At 37.3% G+C, this 22,178-nt stretch overlaps 1 protein-coding gene across 1 annotated transcript in view; it reads right to left on the minus strand.

Annotated features, from left to right (window-relative positions):
* Positions 1-755: 755 nt before the first annotated feature.
* Positions 756-22,178, minus strand: part of OSBPL11 (oxysterol binding protein like 11) — an 86,174-nt gene continuing 64,751 nt past the window's right edge. Inside the window, exons 11-13 of the mRNA XM_043594400.1 lie at positions 14,861-15,043; positions 6,786-6,939; positions 756-2,468 (exon numbers count right to left, since the gene is read on the minus strand). Coding sequence (XP_043450335.1) covers positions 2,403-2,468; positions 6,786-6,939; positions 14,861-15,043 — 403 coding nt within the window. The 3' untranslated portion in view covers positions 756-2,402. The remainder of the gene's footprint in view (positions 2,469-6,785; positions 6,940-14,860; positions 15,044-22,178) is intronic.

Here is a 22,178-nt window from a genome sequence, read left to right on the forward strand (position 1 = left end):
CTGACTCTTGGTTTCGGCTCAGGTCATACCTCGAACATGAGTTTGAACCCTGCATCAGGCTCTGTGTTGACACTGCAGAGCCTGCTTGGGATTCTCTCTCTCTCCCTCTCTCTCTGCCCCTCCTCTGCTCGCTTGTTCTTTTTCTCTCAAAATAAGTAAACTTAAAAAAATTTTTTTAAATAAATAAACTCTGACCCCAAAGAAAAAGATACAAATCAGTGGCAACTGCTGCAAAGATTCATTTCTCTGGCTAATTATCAACAACATGTAGATAAAAAATAAAACAGAAAAGACCTCTAACTCTTGTCTGGTAGATAAGCTGCAGTGAAGTCAAGATGGAGACAAGGTAAAATAATTACCCCAAATTGGTATTATTATCTCACTCTTGTCAAAGAATCAACCCAATATCATGAGATTTCAATTACTTACAAATGTATTTTTTTCTTAAGAATTTTTAAAATCATATTTCAATAATTCTTAAAATGGCTCAACTGAAAGAAATAAGTAAGTATTCAAATGGTTCAAAGAATAAAACAAAATCGAGTTTAATTTTACATTCTTGCTCTACTTCCAGACTATTTAAACATTTTAATTTTTAAAACCTCTTATGGAATATACTTCCTTATCTCCCTAAGAGATTCCTGAGGGTAAGAATTTAAAGAAAAAAAATCCATGTCCCTCTCAAATGAATAGGGGGCTAACTCCTCTAAACACAAACCTTCTATTTCTTCCCTTTCATAAAACAGACAAAGACATTATTGTTCTCTAGTTTTATTATTTTTCAATCTTCCCAACACATGAACTATAACTCATTTTGAGATTTTTCAGTGCATTTCACAGCAAAAATGAACAAGGGAATCATTAAAATGGTTGTACATAAACCAGTTATTCTCTTATAATTTACAATTTGTTGAAAAAATTATTGTTTTGCTGTTTTCATCCTATTAAACCCTTCAATAAAACACAATTTATCAGAGCACAAAGCTTAAACTTCTTATGATGATGCAAGAGACACAGCCACCTACAATGGCTGATGACTAACAGGTATATGTTACACACACTGATTGGAAGACCACATCAGAAGAAACAGAGTAAGGCACCACTCTTGGAAAATTAAGGTAGCTTGCAGTAACAAGTGTTGAGCACCATAAGTAGGTACTCAATAAATACTTGAATGAATGATGAAAGCCATAATTAGCACTATTCTTTTAGTTGCCAGCAATCCTTCAACCTCAGTAAAATACTTATTAAAAAAAAAAAGAGATTTGTACCTGAATACAACTTCCTGATATCTTTTTTCCTAATATCTTTTCACTTCATATTCTTTCTTCGGCATTTGAGTTTCCTTGAGAAGAAAAGAAAACCATACCATACATGCACTCAGCCACATATATAACTTCTGAATTACTGACAAATATGAATAGTTGTTTTAAATTTGAATGGACAGAGGTAAGATGAAGCATACTTATTCAGAGGGATAGCACATAATACTGGATATTAATCTACAAGTGAAAAAAAGGTAAGGAAAAAAAAGTAACAGTTTTATTTTTTAAATGTTTGCTTTGTTCTTTAATGCCTCAGTTCTTGAGAAAGGCCAAGATCTCATCATATTGACATGAACACATTTAAAAAATTGTCTCTCAAGTGTAACATTTAATAAAACTAGGTATTGAAAAATGTTCTGAAATTTTTCAAGTCAATGTTGTTTTCAAGTATAATAAAATGCTCAGAAGAAAAAATTCTCCATGGTTATAATTCTAATCAATTTATAAATATACTTTTTAAAAGAGAGTTCCAACAGAGGTGGATAATGGATAAGTTCCTCAGACACAGGCACACAGTCTCTTTGAAGGAACAGAATGCCTTGTTACTACAACCTGGTTGATTTTTTTAACACTGATTTCAGGCACAATGGCTGAATCCACTTCTGGGTCATCGTCCTCCTCCTCTTGGGTTTGTTTGTAAGAGCAGTGAATACTTCAGTTACTGACAGAAAGCAAAGCACAAACTCTGAAAGAGACTTCACCCTTTACTATAAAGAAATCAAAATCACTGAGTTCTCACGCTTGTGTGTATCTGCTGCCCCCATGCAAAAATAGGGGATTTAAACCTAACTTTAGGAGCAGGAGCTGGATAAAAGATGAATCATCTAATAATTCATGTGAAAGGTTTTCGGATGATATTGCTCGTATCACATGAACAGGTTGGTGAGAGGCCCGTCGTGCGTCTTCAACACTTTGGTCTTGCTGCAGTTCTGTGGTGCCCTAACAGGGACATTCGGGTTTAGCCAGATTCAGTCTGTGCAATCAGGAAGCAGGTTACTCAGTGCAATGACTCCATTCTGGGAGGGTTTAGGGTAAACAGAGAAGAAGTTCATTTGGTCGAGTCTCAGATAGTGTGTGTCACTCCGCAGGCTGTGTTGCTGGAATTGTTTTCCAAAGGGGCTTATGATAAACCCAGCCATCTCCCTGAAACAAGTAGAAAAATAAATTAAAGGACGATTCCTCTAATATTTTCACAATCAGTAACCAAAACTAGAAGCAACATCTTCACTAAGGTGGAATTCTATGGTCACATACATTTATTTATTTATTTATTTATTTATTTATTTAATTTTTTCACTTTTACTTATTTTTGAGAGACAGAGACAGAGCGCAAGTGGCGGAGGGGCAGAGAGAGAGGGAGACACAGAATCCGAAGCAGGCTCCAGGCTCTGAGCTGTCAGCACAGGGCCTGATGCGGGGCTCAAACTCACGAACCGCGAGATCATAACCTGAACCAAAGTCGGTGCTTAACCGACTGAGCCACCCAGGCGCCCCATCTACTGTCACATTTATTTATTTATTTATTTATTTATTTATTCATTCATTCATTCATTCATTCATTCAACGTTTATTTATTTTTTTTGGGACAGAGAGAGACAGAGCATGAACGGGGGAGGGGCAGAGAGAGAGGGAGACACAGAATCGGAAACAGGCTCCAGGCTCTAAGCCATCAGCCCAGAGCCTGATGCGGGGCTCGAACTCATGGACCGCGAGATCGTGACCTGGCTGAAGTTGGACGCTTAACCGACTGCGCCACCCAGGCGCCCCTACTGTCACATTTAAAAACAAGAGTTTTTGTGATGGAAAAAAATCTCTGTGCTTAAGACATCAAATAATGTCTGTGGTTTAGCTAGGATTAGGGGAGAAATTCTGGTCCGGGGGCACCTAATTGATGCTCCATCACCACTTTATTTGCAGAAGTCATTTGTAGCAATTCTGCCAATTTTGCCAAGACACTGCAGACTTAGCCTCACCCACAGAGTGACAGGCAGCAGGTGGAGCACAAATGGTTATCGAGCTACTAGCCGTTCTCTACTCAACTCTAGTAGTTGAGTATTATTTTCTAGTTCTTTCCCAACTCTACTCCCATTAGTTTTCCCTGGCTCCTGTGAATAGGATACTGCGAGGAGCAAAGTTAGAGTCAGAGAATGAACTACAACCAGAGAAGACCAAGCAAGGAAAAGAAATGCATGAAGCCACATACTGGAGTACAGGACTTGACACAGTTGAGGTCAGGGTAGCTAAGAGTAGAGTTCAGTGTTTATGGGACTAGGCAAAGTAAGTCAGATCTGAGGGGACCCTGGGTGGCCCAGTGGGTTAAGCGTCTGGCTTTGGCTCAGGTCATGATCTCACAGTTTGTGGGTTCAAGCCCCATGTCAGGCTCTGTGCTGACAGCTCAGAGCCTGGAGCCTCCTTCAGGTTCTGTGTCTCCCTCTTTCTCTGTCCCTTCCCTGCTTGTGTGCTCTCTTTCTCAACAATAAATAAACATTAAAAAAATAAAATAGAAGTCAGATCTGAACCTGTCTTTAACCCATAGCTCCTTCAATTTATTTATACTATACATCTATATCTCTATCTATCTATCTATCTATCTATCTATCTATCTATCTTTCTATTCTTATTCCAAAAATGACTTAAGACAAGCAATTACTTGGCTCCTAATGACAAGGACTCACTCTCTCCTTGAATGAATTTCATTAAATGATGAATTCTTTTTTTTTTAATTTTTTGATTTTTTTGTTTTTAAAGTTTAGAGACAGAGAAAGAGTGAGTGGGGGAGGGGCAGAGAGAGAGGGAGAGAGAGAATGTCAAGCAGGCTCCACACTGTCAGCATGGAGCCTGATGTGGGGCTTGAACTCACAAACCATGAGATCATGACCTGAGTTGAAACCAAGAGTCAGATGCTTAACCGAGCCACCCAGTGCCCCTCTTTTTTTTTTTTTTAAAGTTCACTTATTTATTTTAAGAGAGACAGCATGCGTGAGCAAATGGGGGAGAGGTAGAGAGAGAGAGAGAGAGAGAGAGAGAGAAAATCCCAAGTAGGCTTTGCACCGTCAGTGATGCAGGGCTCAATCCCATGAACCATGAGATCATGACCTGAGCCAAAATCAAGAGTTGGACGCATAACTAACTGAGCCACCCAGGCACCCCAGCTCCTTGACTGAATTTTAGTCAGACTCCTTTGAGTTCTCTTCTTGACTAGGCCTCATCCATGGCCTACTGAACCCAGTTTTAGCAAAGAATTTTGATAAGCCAGTTCACTAAGAATCCCCCCTACTCCAAACCCTGATTTCTAAACTCCTCTTCTTCCACCCTTGATATCTAATCAAGTTCCTCTACCTCACCCCCATCCTTGATATTCAACCAAGATTCTCTTTTCTACCCACTCCTTCGCGATTCCACTTGTCCTTGTACTCAGAGTTAAGTATAATCCCTCTTCTTTACTACAATAGTCCCGAATGAAGTTTTCTTTGACATTTTTAGTAAGTGTCAGAATAATTTTTCTTTAATAATGGCAACCATTAGGTTGTTTATATTAAATCACCTGGTTGATAATTCTCAACTCCTATAGTACTGTTTTTGAAAAAGATGTAACCATCACAGAATGCTAGATTGACAGTGGCTCTTAATAATATCTGTCCAAGAATACATGAGAAGTAGCAACTTTACATGTCATGTTAGTAGCAAGAATTAGGGTGCCTACCTTTTAAAATCTCATTAATTGTACCTTTTTTAAAAAAGATTTTAAGTAATATCTATACAAAACATGGGGTTCAAAACAACCCTGAGGTCAAGAGTTGCATGCTCTATCAACTGAGCCAGTCAGGCACCCCTATATCTTGCAGCCATTATAGTTGCTCTCAGACCCCAGAGTTCACTTTTAATGAATTAGAGAGGTCTTCCCTTAGGAATTCTCTTCCTAGAATCTGTTCCTGATATCTCAGCTTTCTTAATGAGTTTGAAATGAAAAAAAACCACAGTTATCAGACTATAGCTTTGAATAATAATTACAAACTTTTATCTTTTCATCTAAAAGAGTAGATATGTAAAGTACTTTCTTTTTATTATTCCTATCCATGGAAATGACCGATATTTATAATAGGTACCCAATGATAGAAAAATGAAAGTAATGAAGCAAATATAATAAACTTAAACTTATAATAAATAAAAAATAAATGGAGTTTTAAGGTTAATAACTGTGCAAAAATCAAAATTAAATTACTTTTTCCAAATTCCTTCCTGATGGACCAATATTAAAATTCAGTGGGCTTCTTTAGACTTGGCTATGGTAAGAAAACTTTTTTTTTTTCCTTTTAAGTAGACTCTCCACCCAACATGGGGCTTGAACTAACAACCCCGAGATCAAAAGCTGCATGCGCTTCCCACTGAGCCATCAGGCACCACTGACAAGAAAAAAAAATTTTTTTAATTGAAAAAAAAATGTTTGTTTAATTTTTGAGAGAGAGAGAGAGAGACAGAGCGTGCGCAAGTGGGGGAAGGGCAGAGAGAAAGGGAGAACAAAACCCAAAGCAGGCTCCAGGGTCTAAGCTGTCAGCACAGAGCCCAATGCGGGGCTCGAACTCAGGAACAGTGAGATCATGACTTGAGCTGAAATCACACACCAACTGACTAAGCCACCCAGGCACCCCGAGAAAATTTTTCTTGATAACAGCTCTGGTCTGCAATCATTCACCTTACTCTGAGTTCTACCAGAAACTAATAAACCAAACCAAACAAAAATCTTTACATTTACATAAGAATCTGGCAATTATTTGGTCTAGCTGCAAAATCAGTGCATGAAGTCTTCTACCTAAGCCATGGTCTCATATAGAACTAGTGGTGCATTACTATAAAATTTACTCCCCAATATTATTACTGGATTTTTTTTATTGTTACACAATTCCTTTTTATGTTAAGCTCAAAATTCCTGGTAGTTTGAACCTACCGTGGGGCTGCTATACAAACTGATAAAAAATTTCTATGTGATAAAGCATATACAAATCTGAAGGTTATAATGCATGGTCCCAAGTTTTGGTTTTCTAAGCTGAACACCCCACTTTATTCTTTTTTCTTAAATGTTCCAAAGATTCTAGCCACTGCACTAGCCTTTGTGTAGCCAATTAAGTTTCTCATGTCTCCCTTTAAAATGTAGTCTCTGGAAATGAACAGAAAGTTTCAGTGTAGTTTGAAAGGCAATAAATTGTCAATTGTCTATTCTATTATTGTGACTGGAGATTATGTTAGCATTTTTGTTTGTGGCCAACTTAATCCCAAAATCCATTTCATCTGAACTGCTGGTAAACTATTTTGTTTTGTCAAATTGTGAAAAGTTCCATGAAAAAGCTCACGGTTATGCTGGACTATTTTTAGAAATAAAGATGTCTAAGTGATAACAACTCAAGAAAGCCTAGTAAACTACAGTAGATAACAAGTTTTAGTCTGAAGACACGTAGGACAAACCTCTTTAATAAAATATTTGGTTTTCCAGGGTGTGCCTGTTTCAGTACGATGCCTTTCTTCAGTCCTCTGGCGTTCTTCCAGGGTACGTTTATGCTCTGTGGCTTTCTCGATTTCAGATTCCCTCAGAGAATCTGTCACATTTTTCCACAATCGCCTATAATTTGAAAAAACACAAATTTTACATTCTTTAGAAAAATATAATTAAATAAAACTTATACCCTTGAAATTAACAGTAATTTTTTTTTCAACTTTTTTTTTTTTTTTTTTTGGGACAGAGAGAGACAGAGCATGAACGGGGGAGGGGCAGAGAGAGAGGGAGACACAGAATCGGAAACAGGCTCCAGGCTCCGAGCCATCAGCCCAGAGCCCGACGCGGGGCTTGAACTCACGGACCGCGAGATCGTGACCTGGCTGAAGTCGGACGCTTAACCAACTGCGCCACCCAGGCGCCCCCATTTTTTAAAATTATTTCCTAAATCAGATCTATAATTTCATGCTTATGAGTTATAAGAATACTGACAACTATGTTTCTGATACTAATGTCAAAGACGCTGCTGCTTCTGCTTTTTCTTTTTAAATTAAGAATAATTTGTTATCTTCCCAAGTTATAAACATATTATTTTTTTAAGAAGCTTAGGAAATAATAAGCAAAAAGGTAAATACAGTTTTTAAAAGCTGAAAGGTAAGAGAGACCACTTTCTGCTTCTGGACATGATGAAATAATAGGGACCAGATCTACCTTCATGCCTTTAATCAAGTAGGAAACCAGACAAAATATATTGAAACAACGGTTTGTAGATATTGAGCAAAAGCCAGTACAGAACAGTGATTCCTGTTAATCGGGAAATAAATGAGGGGAGTCCTATGGGTGCTCCAACTCACTGACTAGAGTTTATAGGCACAGCAGAGACAGGAAAGCTCAACAAACTCCAAGCAAAAGAAAACTGCAAGATAATTCTTTTGGGGAAAGAACAGTCTGTTCAACAAATGGTGCTGGGACAACTAGATATCTATAAGCAAAAAGAGGACCTTAGACCCTTACCTCATAATACAACTTTTACAAAAGATAGGAGAAAAATCTTTTTTTTTTTTTTAAGTTTGCTTGTTTGTTTAGAGAGATAGCGTGCAAACAGGGGAAGGGCAAGACAGAGCAGGAGAGAGAGAATCCCAAGCAGGCTCCGCACTGTCATCACAGAGCCTGATGCGGGGCTCAAACTCACAAACCATGAGATCATGACCTGAGCTGCAATCAAGAGTCGGGATGCTTAACTGAGCCACCCAGGTGCCCGGACAGAAGAAAATCTTTAAGTCTTTGGGTTGGGCAAAGATTTCTTAGATATAATACCAAAACCACAATCCATAAAAGAAAACACTAATAATCTCATCTCAGAAAAATAAAACCCTTTATACTGAAGGGGAAAAAAAACACTAAGAAAATTAAAAAATGAGCAACAAAGAGAAAATATTTGAAAAACACATATCCAATAAAAAATTTGAATCCAGAATTCACAAAGAACTCCTACAATCCAATAGGAAGACAATCACACATTTCACCAAAGAAGATACACAAATGGCTAATTAATTAGCATATGAAAATATGTTCAACATCATTAGTCATTTGGAACGTGTGAATTAAAATCACATTTTAAGACACTATTTCACACCAACTAGAATGGGTATAAGGCAGGCAATAACAAATGTTGATGAGGATGTGAACTGGAATACTTATACATTGCCAGCAGGAATGTAAAAGGATGCAGCCATCTTGGAAATTAGTTTGGCAGTTTCCTGAAAAGTCAAATGTAAAACTTGTAGACAACCCAGTAATTCCACTTTGATATTTACCTAGAGAAATGAAAACATAACCACCCCCAAATTTACATGAGAATGTTCATAGTAGTATTAATCATCAAAGTCCAAAACTGGCAATGTCCATCAATTAGTGAATAGATAGGCAAAATGTGGTTCCATATAATGGAATACTATTCAGCAATATAAAAAAATGAACTACTGATACATGCTGTATCATGGATGAACCTCGAAAACATTATGCTAAATGAAAGAAGCCAGGCACAAGGTATCACATATTGTATGATTCCATTCATCTGAAGTGTCCAGAAAAGGCAAATTTATAGAGACAGAAAGTAGGTTCCCTGAGACTAGGGATATGAATGGACATTAACTGTAAGTGGGCATGAGTGATCTTATGGGAGGATGAAGATTGTGAAACTGGTTTATGGCAATGACTGCACCATTCAGGAAAGATGCTAAAAATAACTGAATTTATACACTTGAAATAGGTAGGTTTTATAATATGTAAAATACATCTTGATAAAGTTGTTTTAAAATTTATTTATTTTGAGAGAGAGACAGATACAGAGGGATACAGACAGAGAGAGAGAGAGAGAGAGAGAGAGAGAGAGAGAGAGTGAGTGAGCATGTGCAGGGGAGGGGCAGGGAGAGAGGCAGACAGAGTATCCCAAGCAGGCTCTGCACTATGCGCAGAGCCAGATGCAGCGCTCTAACTCACAAACCGTGAGATCATGACCTAAGCTGAAATCAAGAGTTGGATGCTTCAGAGACTGAGCCACCCAGGTGCGCTTTGATAAAGTTTATTTAAAGTGGCACTTTTAGGGCCGCCTGGGTGGCTCAGTCAGTTGAGCGTCCAACTTCAGCTCAGGTCACGATCTCACGGTCCGTGAGTTCGAGCCCTGCATCGGGCTCTGGACTGATGGCTCAGAGCCTGGAGCCTGCTTCTGATTCTGTGTCTCCCTCTCTCTCTGTCCCTCCCCCGTTCATGCTCTGTCTCTCTCTGTCTCAAAAATAAATTTAAAAAGTTAAAAAAAAAATTAAAAAAAAAATAATAAAGTGGCACTTTTAGTATTAAAGTAGAATTCAAAGCAAGAACTATGACCACGGATAAAGAAGATTATTTCATAACGATCAAGGGTTAGTACATCAAGAGACATATAATCCCAAATGTGTATGCCCCTAATAGAAAGCTTCAAATAACATGAACACTTACAGAACTACAAAAAGAAATATTCAATTATAATTGGTAATTTCAATAACTGATCTCAGTTACTGATCTCAACTGAACAAGCACACAGAAAATTAGTAATCACACAGAATGCTATAAAAATACTATCAACCTACCTGAGCTAATTAATATTTACAGATTACTGTCACCTAACATCAAAAGAATATACATTCTTGCTAAGTGCACATGAAACATTTACCAAGACAGAATGTATTCAGGGTCATAAATTTCAAAGAATTTGAAGGACTGAAACCATACTAAATTAAAAATGAATAATGGGAAGGTAGCTGGAAATTTTATAAATATTTGTAAATTAAATAATGCTTTACTAAATAACTTCATGAGGGGCACCTGGGTAGCTTGGTTAAGTGTCCTACCTCAGCTCAGATCATGATCTCATGGTTCGTGGGTTCAAGCCCCGCATCGGGCTCTGTGCTGACAGCTCAGAGCCTGGAGCCTGCTTTGGATTCTTTCTGTGTCTCCCTCCCTCTCTGCTCCTCCCCTGCTCACACTTTGTGTTCCTCTCTCTCTCTCAAAAACCAACATTAAAAAAAAAAATTAAATAACTTCATGAGTCACAAGGGAAATTAGAAAATATATATCAAGAATCGAAAGTTGTGAGATATAGACAAAGCAGACTTAGAAATATATTAAATGTATATATCAGGGAAAAAGGAAAAACAATGGCCTAATCAGGGGTCAGACAACTATGGCTGGCTGCCCATTTTTGTGAATAGATTTTTATTGTAACATAGGGATATCTATCTATCCTTTCACTGTTTGTGGCTGCTTTCATGCTACAGTGGTAGAATTGAGTAGTTGTGGTAGAGACTATCTGGCCCATTAGGCCTAAAATATTTATTCTCTGGCCTTTAATAGAAGTGTGCTGACCCCTGACCCAAGCTTCCCTTTTAAGAAACGAGAAAAAGGAAGAGCAAATGATGCACCAAGTAAGCAGAAAAGAGGAAATAAAAAAGAGCAGGAATCAATGAAGAAAATAGAAATACAGACAAAAACCAATGAAACCAAACACTAGTTCTCTGAGTAAAATTAATAAATCTTTAATCACATTGATTAGGAAAAGAAAATATTACCAACATGAAGAATTAAAGTAGGGACATCACTACAGATCCTACACACGTTAAAAGAAAACTAAGGGAATATAATTTATATGCCAATAAATTCAACAAATTAGATTAAATGAATCAATTTCTTGAAAGATACACAAACTGCCAAAGTTCACTCAAGACAACCTCAATATCAATATAAAGATATTGAATTTGTAGTTAAAAACCTTTCCCTAAAGAAAACAACAGACCAACCAATATTCCCCATGAATGTAGATATAAAAAATCCTTAATAAAATTTTAGCGAAGAGAATCCAGCAGTATCTCTTAAACATCGCTTTAGGGGTGCCTGGGTGGCTCAGTAGGTTAGGCGTCCAACTCTTGCTTTTAGCTCAGGTCACGATCTCACATTTCATGAGACTGGGCCCCATGTCAGGCTCAGTGTTGACAAGAGTGGAGCCTACTTGGGATTCTCTGTCCCTCTCTTTGCCCCTCCCCCCTCAAAATAAATAAATAAACATTAAAAAAATCTGCTTTAATATAGCTGGATTCTTATAGCTGTTTCTACATTCAGTCTGTTGTGATATGTTGTTTTAGTTAAAGTATATAAAGAAAACCTGGCCTCGCACTGATACACAGTTGAAAAGAGAATATTTTATTTTTTGAAGTTTATTTATTTATTTTGAGAGACAGAGAGAGTGAGCAGGGAGGGGCAAAGAGAGAGGAAGAGAGAGAGAATTCCAAACAGGCTCCCCACTGACATTGCAGAGCCTGACGTGGGGCTTGAACCCATGAACTGTGAGATCATGACCTGAGCTGAAACCAAGAGCCAGATGCTTAATCAACTGAGCCACCCAGGCGCCCCTAGATTGCACATATAAGTGAGATCATACAGTATCTGTCTTTTTGACTTATTTCACTTAGCATGATACCCTCAAGGTCCTTCCATGTTGTCACAAATGGCAGGATTTCCTTCTTTTTTATGGTTGAATAAAATTCCACTGTATATATATACTGTAACTTCTATTTTAAGTTTAAAAAAAATTTTTTTTAGTAATCTCTACACTCAACATGGGGCTCAAACTTACAACCCTCAGATCAAGAGTTGCATTTTCTTACAACTCAGCCAGCCAGGTGCCCCTATATACTACAACTTCTTTATCCATTCATCTGTTGATGGACACTTAGGTTGCTTCTTCCTATCTACCTACCTTCCTGTCTGTCTATCTATCTATTTATCTATCTATCTTCCACTGTCTCCCACCTACACCTTTTTAATATTTTATTTTTTCATTTTATTTATTTTTTCATAATGATAAGTGTACTTTTTAATCCCCATCTTCTATTTTTCCAACCCTGTCCCCTTCCTCCCTTCTGGTAACCATCAGTTTGTGCTCTATAGCTAAGAGTCTGTTTCTTGGTTTGTCTTTTTTTCCCTTTGCTCATTTGTTTCTTAAATTCCACACGAGTGAAATCATATGGTATTTGTCTTTCTCTGACTAACTTACTTTGCTTGGCATTATACTCTCCAGTTCCATCCATGTCATTGCAAATGGTAAGATTTCATTCTTTTTTATGCCTGAATAATATTCCATTGCATACACATAATCAAATCTTCTTTATCCATTCATCTATTGATGGACACTTGGGCTGCTTCCATAGTTTGGCTATTGTAAATAATACTGCTATAAACATAGGGAAGCATGTACCCCTTTGAATTAGTGTTTCTGTATTTTGGGGGTAAATACCCCATAGTGCGATTACTGGATCATAGGGTAGTTCTATTTTAATTTTTTGAGAAAACTCCATACTGTTTTCCATAGTGGCTGCACCAGTTTGCATTCCCACCAACCGTGTACAATGGTTCCTTTTTTTCCACATCCTCGCCAACACTTGTTGTATCGGTCCTTTATATATTTTAGATACTAACTCTTTATTGGATATGTCATTTGCAAATTTCTTCTACTATTCAGTAGGCTGCCTTTCATTTTTGTTGATTGTTTCCTTTGCTGTGCAGAAACTTTTCACTTGGATGTAGTCCCAATAGTTTATTTTTGCTTTTATTTCCCTTGCCTCCGGAGACATATCTATGAAAATGTTGCTATGGATGATGTCAGAGAGATTATTGCCTGCGCTCTCTTCTAGGACTTTTATGGTTTCAGGTCTCATATTTAGGTCTTTAATCCATACGTTGTTTCCATTTAAATTTTATTATTAGCCTTGGGGCGCCTGGGTGGCGCAGTCGGTTAAGCGTCCGACTTCAGCCAGGTCACGATCTCGCGGTCCGTGAGTTCGAGCCCCGCGTCGGGCTCTGGGCTGATGGCTCAGAGCCTGGAGCCTGTTTCCGATTCTGTGTCTCCCTCTGTCTCTGCCCCTCCCCCGTTCATGCTCTGTCTCTCTCTGTCCCAAAAAATAAATAAACGTTGAAAAAAAAAATTAAAAAAAAAAAATTTATTATTAGCCAAAAATACTGCCAATTGTTTTCCTTGAAGTGCCATGTTCAGATCATCTATTTATAAGAAAAATGTCTGCCCAATACTGAAATTAGAATAGTCATGGTTTGCCATTCATTTAAGTAGAAATGGTGTTTTACGAAAACAGAAATTAGTTCAGCTTATAACTCAAACAACTGCACAAGTGCTTTTCCTCCAGATAACTACCATACTTCAATATCTACCAGCAGTGCTTTATGCATACTCCCAATCTGTCATGTAGAATAGTAAAAAGATGGGTCCTCAATGATACAGATTTAATAAAACTAACAATCTATACTGCTTTTTCAAGGACTTTTTTTTTTTTTTAAACCCTGGCATCTTAAAAAAAAATGCAAGTACATGGGCAGTGAAGAACACAATGACTGTGTACAGTTTTGAGCCACTGCCTTGATTACTCTAAGGCCCAGCAGTGCTACCCACAACTTCTGATGCACCATCAGTGCAAGTGCCAACAGAATGAAAGGGCAAATAGCATCTTGGCATTATTATGAAAATAAAATTGAACTTATAAACCTTGTTAAAAAATCTCAAGGACCGTAGACCAAACCTTAAGAACCTCTCCTTTTGAATCACTATATTGTACACCTAAAACTAATTTCACAATGTATGTTAACTATACTGGAATTAAAATAAAATAAAAACAACTTCTTCTTTAGGATAAACTCCAAAAGAAAAATTTTCCCCAATCATTACTGTTTTATTTCTAAATGCAATCTGAGCCTTTGGTTAATGGGTATTTAATTCCTTTATTATATAGTAATAAATAGTTTAGTTCTACTTACATGATCTGAACTTAAGATGTTTAATGCTTCCTTGTATTTCACTTTTTTTTTTTAATTTTTTTTTTTCAACGTTTATTTATTTTTGGGACAGAGAGAGACAGAGCATGAACGGGGGAGGGGCAGAGACAGAGGGAGACACAGAATCGGAAACAGGCTCCAGGCTCTGAGCCATCAGCCCAGAGCCTGATGCGGGGCTCGAACTCACGGACCGCGAGATCGTGACCTGGCTGAAGTCGGACGCTTAACTGACTGCGCCACCCAGGCGCCCCTCACTTTTTCTTTTTTAAATTGATACAACAATACTTCCACAGGATATAAAATTTAAATAGTTCAAAAGGGGATTCTATGAAAGATTAAGTCTCTTTCCTATCCTACATCCCAGTACTCCTCTCCAGAAGCAACCACTATTTTTCATTTTCTTAGTGGGCATTTTTTTTCTCCTTTTGTGAACTGCCTCTTTATGTCCTTTGTCCATTTTTCTAATGGGGTACCTATTTTCTTGTTAATAATTTGTAAACGTTTTTATGATAAGAATAGTAATCTTTTGACTATTAAATATTGTAATATTTTTGCCCAGCTTACAAATGCAAACTGGCGAAGTGACCTGCTTAAGGTTACAAATTAGTGAAAAGGCTTCAATTAAGATCCAGAGCTTCTGACTCTTTCTTGTATGGATGTAAGGATAACATACCTGGATTCAAATGGATCTTGCTTCTCCAGAGGTCTTACTCTTTTCTTTGTTACTGCCAACTTAGTTAAATCCACATACTTTGTCTCTCCATTGCTATAAGTGAACTCAAGAACACTATTCCATTCGCCTTGCACTCTGCATACCACAGTATTGGTGATGTTGTGCTTTACTTCACCTGTAACCCTAGAAGCAGGTAAACAATAAAGATATGCTCTAATAAGTGAAACTGGGCTTGTTCTTAGAACTCTGAAACCTATAAATGTACCTTCTGAATTGTTTAAATTGGGTATACAGCTCACTTCAGTTTGTCAGTGCCAAAGTCAGACTCTGTAAATCCCATGAGAGCTTACTAGATAATTTTTGCAAATAATACCAACTTTAATCTTTTTTTCTAAGTTTATTTACTTTGAGAGAGAGTGTGAGTGGGGGAAGGGCAGAGAGAGAGGGTGGGAGAGAATCGCAAGCAGGCTCCCATGCTGTCAGCAAGAAATGTAATATCATGACCTGAGCCCATACCAAGAGTCCGACGCTTAACCAACTGAGCCACCCAGGTGCCTCTCAACTTTAACCTTCAGAAAGAATACTGGGAATCAAACCAGAGACTAAGTTACCATGAATGATCACAAGGTGTGATCTTTAAATGTTTGCTACAAACAAAACTATTATAATATTAAAACTAAACAGAAATATGAAAAATATTAACATTTTTATTATGGTTTTAAGATGTTACAACATTACAATTGAAATGTTTTTTAAAAACTAGTCTTGTTTACTTAAATTTTAGTCCTATTTACTAGTCTTATTTACTTAAAAGTTTAGGGGCGCCTGGGTGGCTCAGTTGGTTAAGCGTCCGACTTTGGCTCAGGTCATGATCTCATGGCTCATGAGTTAGAGCCCCGTGTCGGCCTCTGTGCTGACAGCTCAGAGCCTGGAGCCTGCTTCAGATTCTGTGTGTGTGTGTCTCTCTCTCTCACTGCCCACTCACACTCTGTCCGTCTCTCTCAAAAACATGAGAGAGGGATTCTGTGTCTCCCTCCCTCTCTCAAAAAAATAAATACACATTAAAAAAAAAAAAGTTTGAGGTCCCTATATTTGAATTTCTGGGTATGTTGATGTTGTATAAAATAACATAAGCCTAACTTTAAATTAAATATAGAAACCAACTAAACCAATAAGAGGTTGAAAAATAGAAAAAATAAATTAAAAATTTTAATATTCTCTTGCCAAAATAGAAAAATTAAAAGAGTACCAATATACAAAAATTATCATCATCATTGACACAGAACTCAGAGAGAACTCAAACACTACTGTTGAAAGTTTAATGAAGAGTTATCTGGCCAGTGTATCAACAGACAGGATGCAGTTCAAATGAAGATCGGAATAAACAGGTCTAATTATTTTTAATGAAGTATTTTGTGTTCACTGTAGGACACAAGAAACAACAGGGTCAGATAAGATAGAGGTTCAGAACTTAGAGAACAGTGGGCAAGTGTTAGGGTCTAATCAGTGCATCAGTGATTGTAGTTTATCTGGATTCAAAAGCAATCCACAGGACCAAAGCCCAGAGGTTCAGGCTACAGGAACCCTAAGTAGCAGTTGTCAGGTATAAGCCAAGAACCTAAGAACCAGAAAGACACAGCAGAATTTAGGGAGCCCATAGCTTTCAAACAGGCTAAGTTAATTAAAGGTCTGCAAACTCAGAACTCAAGGCAGAGATATAGGGGCCAAAAAGCAAATGATCAATGAACCAGATTTTGGAGATTAAGGTAAGAGAGGTTTGGAAACCAAGAGCAAACCAAATATCCAAAATCAAAAGTTAGGCATAACTCTAGCTCACTAGATACAAAGAACACCATGACTACAAGTGTGCCTGATTACAATAGAGGTGGGAACTCAGTTACATTTCAAAGTATAGTAAAACCTTGGCTTGCGAGCATAATTCGTTCTGGAAACATGCTTATAATCCAAAGCACTTGTATATCAAAGCGAATTTCCCCATAAGAAATAATGAAAACTCAGATGATTTGTTCCACAACCCAAAAATACTCATACAAAAATGATTACAATACTGTAACAGAATATAAAATAATTAAGAAAATACAAAATATAAAGAAAAATAAACACATTAACCTGTACTTATCTTTAAAAACCTTCATGGCTTGTGTGAGGGAGATAAGAGAGAGGAGGGTTATTGTGCAGGACTTTCACTATCACTAATGACTTCCACTATCACTAATGGGATCACTGTTATGTATTGGCTCAATGGAATCTTTTTCTGCATCAGGGCCATTGTATATGCTTGCATGGATGTTGACTACAGTATAGTATTAATAAACTCTTGCCATATATTGTATTTAATCCAACAGGCAATAAGGCAGCAGAAGAAAGGGTCTATATCTGCAGGTAGCCTGACCTAGAATGAAGCAAAGCATTCCTAAGCTTACTCTTGTATGGAAAAGCAAAGGACTGTCCATAGGTGGTTTGAAGTGACAAAAAATACACTAATGCCAGTTGTGGACACCTTCCAACATTCTGAAAATCACTGATTTCTGCCAAACACTACAGCTTGAGACCGAGCACCCGAACATGGGAGACGATCACCACAATTCCACAGCAAGCAAGAAAGAACCATTGACTCAGTTGTGATCATGTGACATTCGGCATCACATACCACTTGTATTGCAAGACATCACTCATTTATCAAGTTAAAATTTATTAGAAATGGTTGCTCGCTTGCAGAACACTCACAGAACAAGTTACTCGCAATCCCAGGTTTTACCGTATATAAATTTAAATAATTCTACTGCTAAGGGCTTCTTGCCTGACTGAATATTTCTTGTGATGTCCATGTTTCCTCTCTGATCCCACTTGCCAACATTGTTCCCTTCTTTGGAAATTTGTTTTCAACCAAATAGGATATGAGGAGATGACACAGAACACTTATCTCTTCTCTTTTCCATCCATACATACCCAGAATGAGATAGACAGATAGATAGGTAGGTAGGTAGGTAGATAGGTAGGTAGGTAGATAGATAGATATTTTTTAATTTATTTATTTTGAAGGGGGTGGGAGAGCAAGTGAGGGAGGGGCAGAGAGGAAGGAGAGAGGCTGTCACTCCCAACACTGTCACTGTCAGTGCAGAGGCCAACATGGGGCCCGAACTCATAAACCACAAGATGATTAACAGACTAAACCACCCAAACACCCTCAGAACTATGTTCTGAGAATTAAGGGACCATAATCTGGTCCTCACTTGATCTTTAACTACTGTGCTTTAACTGTGCTTTAACATAGCACAATCTCTCAAGTTATCATGATCTCCCTCACATGCCTTTCCACTCAACAAATAGCAAACCCTAGGTCCCTGTTCATGCTGGGGTGTTGTCACTTAGTGCAGCTACATGGTAAGAGCAGCACGAAGAGAACTGGGGCAGGGAACAAGAATTACACATACGAGAGGTGGGCCGTTTCCATTCCTTTGCATGAGAAATAAGCAAAAGGAACACAAGGAGGAAGAAGGGCCTTGCCTCATTCTGCTTATCATTCTTCATAACGGCCTAATGCAGGGTTGACAAATTCTTCTGTAAAGGACTGGGAAGTAAATTATCAGGATTTGCAGGCCAGACTGTCTCTGTCACAACTGCTTAACTCTGTCACTGTTGCATGAAAGCAATTACAGACAATAAGTAAATGACTGTCTAAATATATAAAGCATGTAGATCTAGATCTTGTATCAACCAATAACATAGAATATGGTCCTTAAGATACTAAGCAAAAAAGCTACATCTTGAGTTATTATCCTATTCATCTCTAAAGTGAGGATGATTGATAACTGACAAGGCATTTGTTCTCTCACTTTCTAAAAACGTGATATCAAGTTAGCCTTTTATGTGGTCTAGACTTTAGCTCTACAGCTACTTGGAATACCAGAAAATCATTGAATATATTAACTTGGCTTCATATGCAAAGTTTTTATTGACTGGGGGTGCCAGGCTAGCTCAGCTGGTGGAGCATGCGACTCTTGATCTCAGGATTGTGAATTTGAGCCCCATATTGGGTACAAAGATTACTTAAAAACAAACAAACAAAATCTTAAAAAATAAAAAAAAAAAGTTTTTATTGATTGAAAGTTGACTTTAGCTTTGGGTTTTATTGATATATATCTGAAATGCTTACATGAAGGATAATTACATTTTATGCAGAACTACTGAAGAAGACACTATTATGTTTCTAAATGCCACTATATAAGGATACCTGCAACACATCCCTTTAAAATTTAATACCAGGAAAATAGTTTGTCTTTTCTTGAAAAAGTGATAGGCTTCCTTTATCAGACAATGAGATATATGTCGAACATCATGTTTCTTTTTTTACTTCAACATATGAGTCAGAATCAAATTTTATTTTCAGGGGTGCCTGGGTGGCTCAGTCAGTTAAGCATCTGAGTCTTGATTTCGCCTCTGGTCGTGATCTCATGGTTCATGGGATTGAGCCCCACATCCATGCTGTCAGCACAGGGCCTACCTGGGATTCTCTCTCTCCCTCAAAATAAATAAGTAAACTATAAAAAATTTTTTAGTTTCAGGTATAGTAATTATCTAATCTCCTTTCCAATGCTATGATTATTATAATAATAGACTGTTTTTAACTGTCTATTATATATGACATTTTCCCTAAAAGCTTTACAAATGGTTTCCAAAGATAGGGTGCTGGATTCTAATACTACACTGAAAGCTTCTTGAAGGCAGAGGTGGTCTTTCTTTCTATTCTGTATCTCCTGCATGCAGAAAAGTATGTCACTTAGATAGTTCATGTCATCTTAATATCATACCACTAGATAGATAGATAGATAGAATGCTATGTCTATTTATCTATATTGATAATTCTGACTTCGCTTTAGGATGATTTATACGATCATCATCATCTTAAAGTGAGTGTGGAAAATCTGATTAGGAGAGGACATGGGCATGAGGAATAGTTAAGTAGGCTCACTTGGCTGCATTGGAGAGAGTTGTGGAAAATGAGGGAGTAAGGGAAGACAAGTGGAAGATAATATATTTATATCAAATGCAGACAGCAGATAATGTGTCTGCTCTGATAGCAGATAGCAGTAAAAAACTAGGCTAAGGAGGAAGGCATGAAAGAAAGCCTTCATTATAATATTCTATCAACAGTAGAGAGATTTGTTTCTGATAGAAATCTTTTAAATGAGAAATTAGGTGAAACCACCAGTCTTGAGAGAGATCAGAATGGAAAAAATTAGGAAACTTCAGAGTCAGCTAAAAGTATCCCTCAAGAATTATGGACAGAATGTATATATGCATGCAAAGGAGAGAAAGAGACTGCTAGAGAAAAGGGTAGTACTTCCAAGTGACAGAAAAATCAAATGAATGTAGCACTGTAGATAGGTAAAGAATATGAAGGGGGAAAAGAAGCCAATTTAAGTAAGAGATTGAAAGAAACAAAAGAGTAAATATGATGACTGACCATTAACAAAAATGAGGATATCTATTTGAAATTTTTAGGGGTCTTCAAGAAGTCAAAATATGAAAACCAGGTATCAAAAGCCAGTAAGTCTTTTAAAATGCTATTAGATGCTTCCTCTAGGAATCCAGCTGCCAAGGTGGAAGAAGCCCCAGTCACGCAGAAAGGCCACATGAGGGTCCTCTGAATGACAGCCCCAGCTGTGATCCTGGTCAACAGCCAGATCTACTGCCTCCCACGTTAGTGAGCTACCTTGGATATCTAGCTGGGTCAAGCCCTTAGATGGCTGAAGCCTCAACCAATATCCAACTGTAGCAACATGAAAGACACAATGAGAGAATCACCCAGCTGAACCTAGTCAGTCCACAGAACTGTGAAAGATAATAAATTGCTGTTTCAAGCACGTAAGTTTTAGAGAAGTTTATTAACTGGTAGTAAATAACTAGGATGTCGTCCAAAGCTATCTTAGATGCCCCTGATCCTCTACATCCTGTTAGTTACTCCTTGAAGGGTCACCTCTGCATGTCTGTCTGGCCTCCTTTCTTCTACTCTCTCTTCACTCCCTTTACCCTCCAGTTCATTCTTCATCTGCCACCAGACAGGTGTTTTAAAAAATAAATACTTAAAATATATCACTTCCAGAAACAAAATTACTTATAATGTATTCTCGTCAAAAATATGTAACCTGAACCTAAAACAAACAAAACAAAAACAAATCATCAGGCATTCTATAAAATTGCCCTGTAGTCTACAAAAAAATGTCGTAAGAGACAAAGAAAAGCTAAGGAAATATTCCAGAAGACTAAAGGGATGTAACATTGACATGAATGCAAGATTTTTCAGGAGAAAAAATATTGCTGATTATTTGGAAAATTAACAAAATTTAACACGGACTATGTATCAGATAATAGTACTGTATTTCTTGAATTTGACAACTGTTCTGTGAGTGCAGGAGAGAATTTCCTTGTTCTTAAGAAATTCAGACTAACATACCTTTAACACAGATGTTTAACTCTCAAATGTTTCAGGAATAATAAGAAGAAGTATATATAGAGAGAGAAAAAGACTTTGATAAAGCTAATGAGGCAAAATGCTAGCAACTAGGCCAAGGATATATGAGAGTTTGTACAACTCTTCTGTAGGTTTGAAATGATTCCAAAATAAAAGATAAAAATAATTAAATAACATGCTTATTTACTACTTCCATGCTTAAAATTTTAATTGACTCCCCCACTGCCTTCAAAATAAGGATCAGATTTGCCAGCAAAATAATATACTGTATTCTTATATCAAAGTTAAAAGATATATTCAAAAGGCAAGGATTGAACAGGAATATAAACATACTTAATTGAAAGTAAAAAAAATTATGACCTGGGTTCGATTTTATAGTTTAGATCCAAATTCCAATACAACTTTCTGTGTATGTTGGTGTTTATAAGCCTCAGTATCTCCTGAGAGACTGATCCCCACTGCCCTAGCATCTGGTACTAATGTTAAAATTATCTACTGATTTACTCCTACCTGGGTCTCTAGTATTTTCATTTCAGTTACTATCAACTATCTGGCATTGAGTAGAATATACTAACACCAAAACTACTTTCTTAGTTTTTCATGTCATTGAAAATGATTGTTAAATAAAGATGTTAAACTCAAAGAAGAGAAAAATGAAGACAGCCTGCAAGAGCTATTTTCAAACCTCTGCTGGGCTGTCCTAGAGGAAGAAAGGGGATATCAACTGAGTGAAGCTCTAAAAAACTCAGACCTAAGAGTTCCTATCTAAAAAGTTAACCAGTAATGTATTAAAGGATCATTGGGAATAGGTATGATTTGACA

This window comes from Prionailurus bengalensis, chromosome C2 (assembly GCF_016509475.1).
Source record: "Prionailurus bengalensis isolate Pbe53 chromosome C2, Fcat_Pben_1.1_paternal_pri, whole genome shotgun sequence".
In the NCBI taxonomy this organism is placed as follows: Eukaryota; Metazoa; Chordata; class Mammalia; order Carnivora; family Felidae; genus Prionailurus; species Prionailurus bengalensis.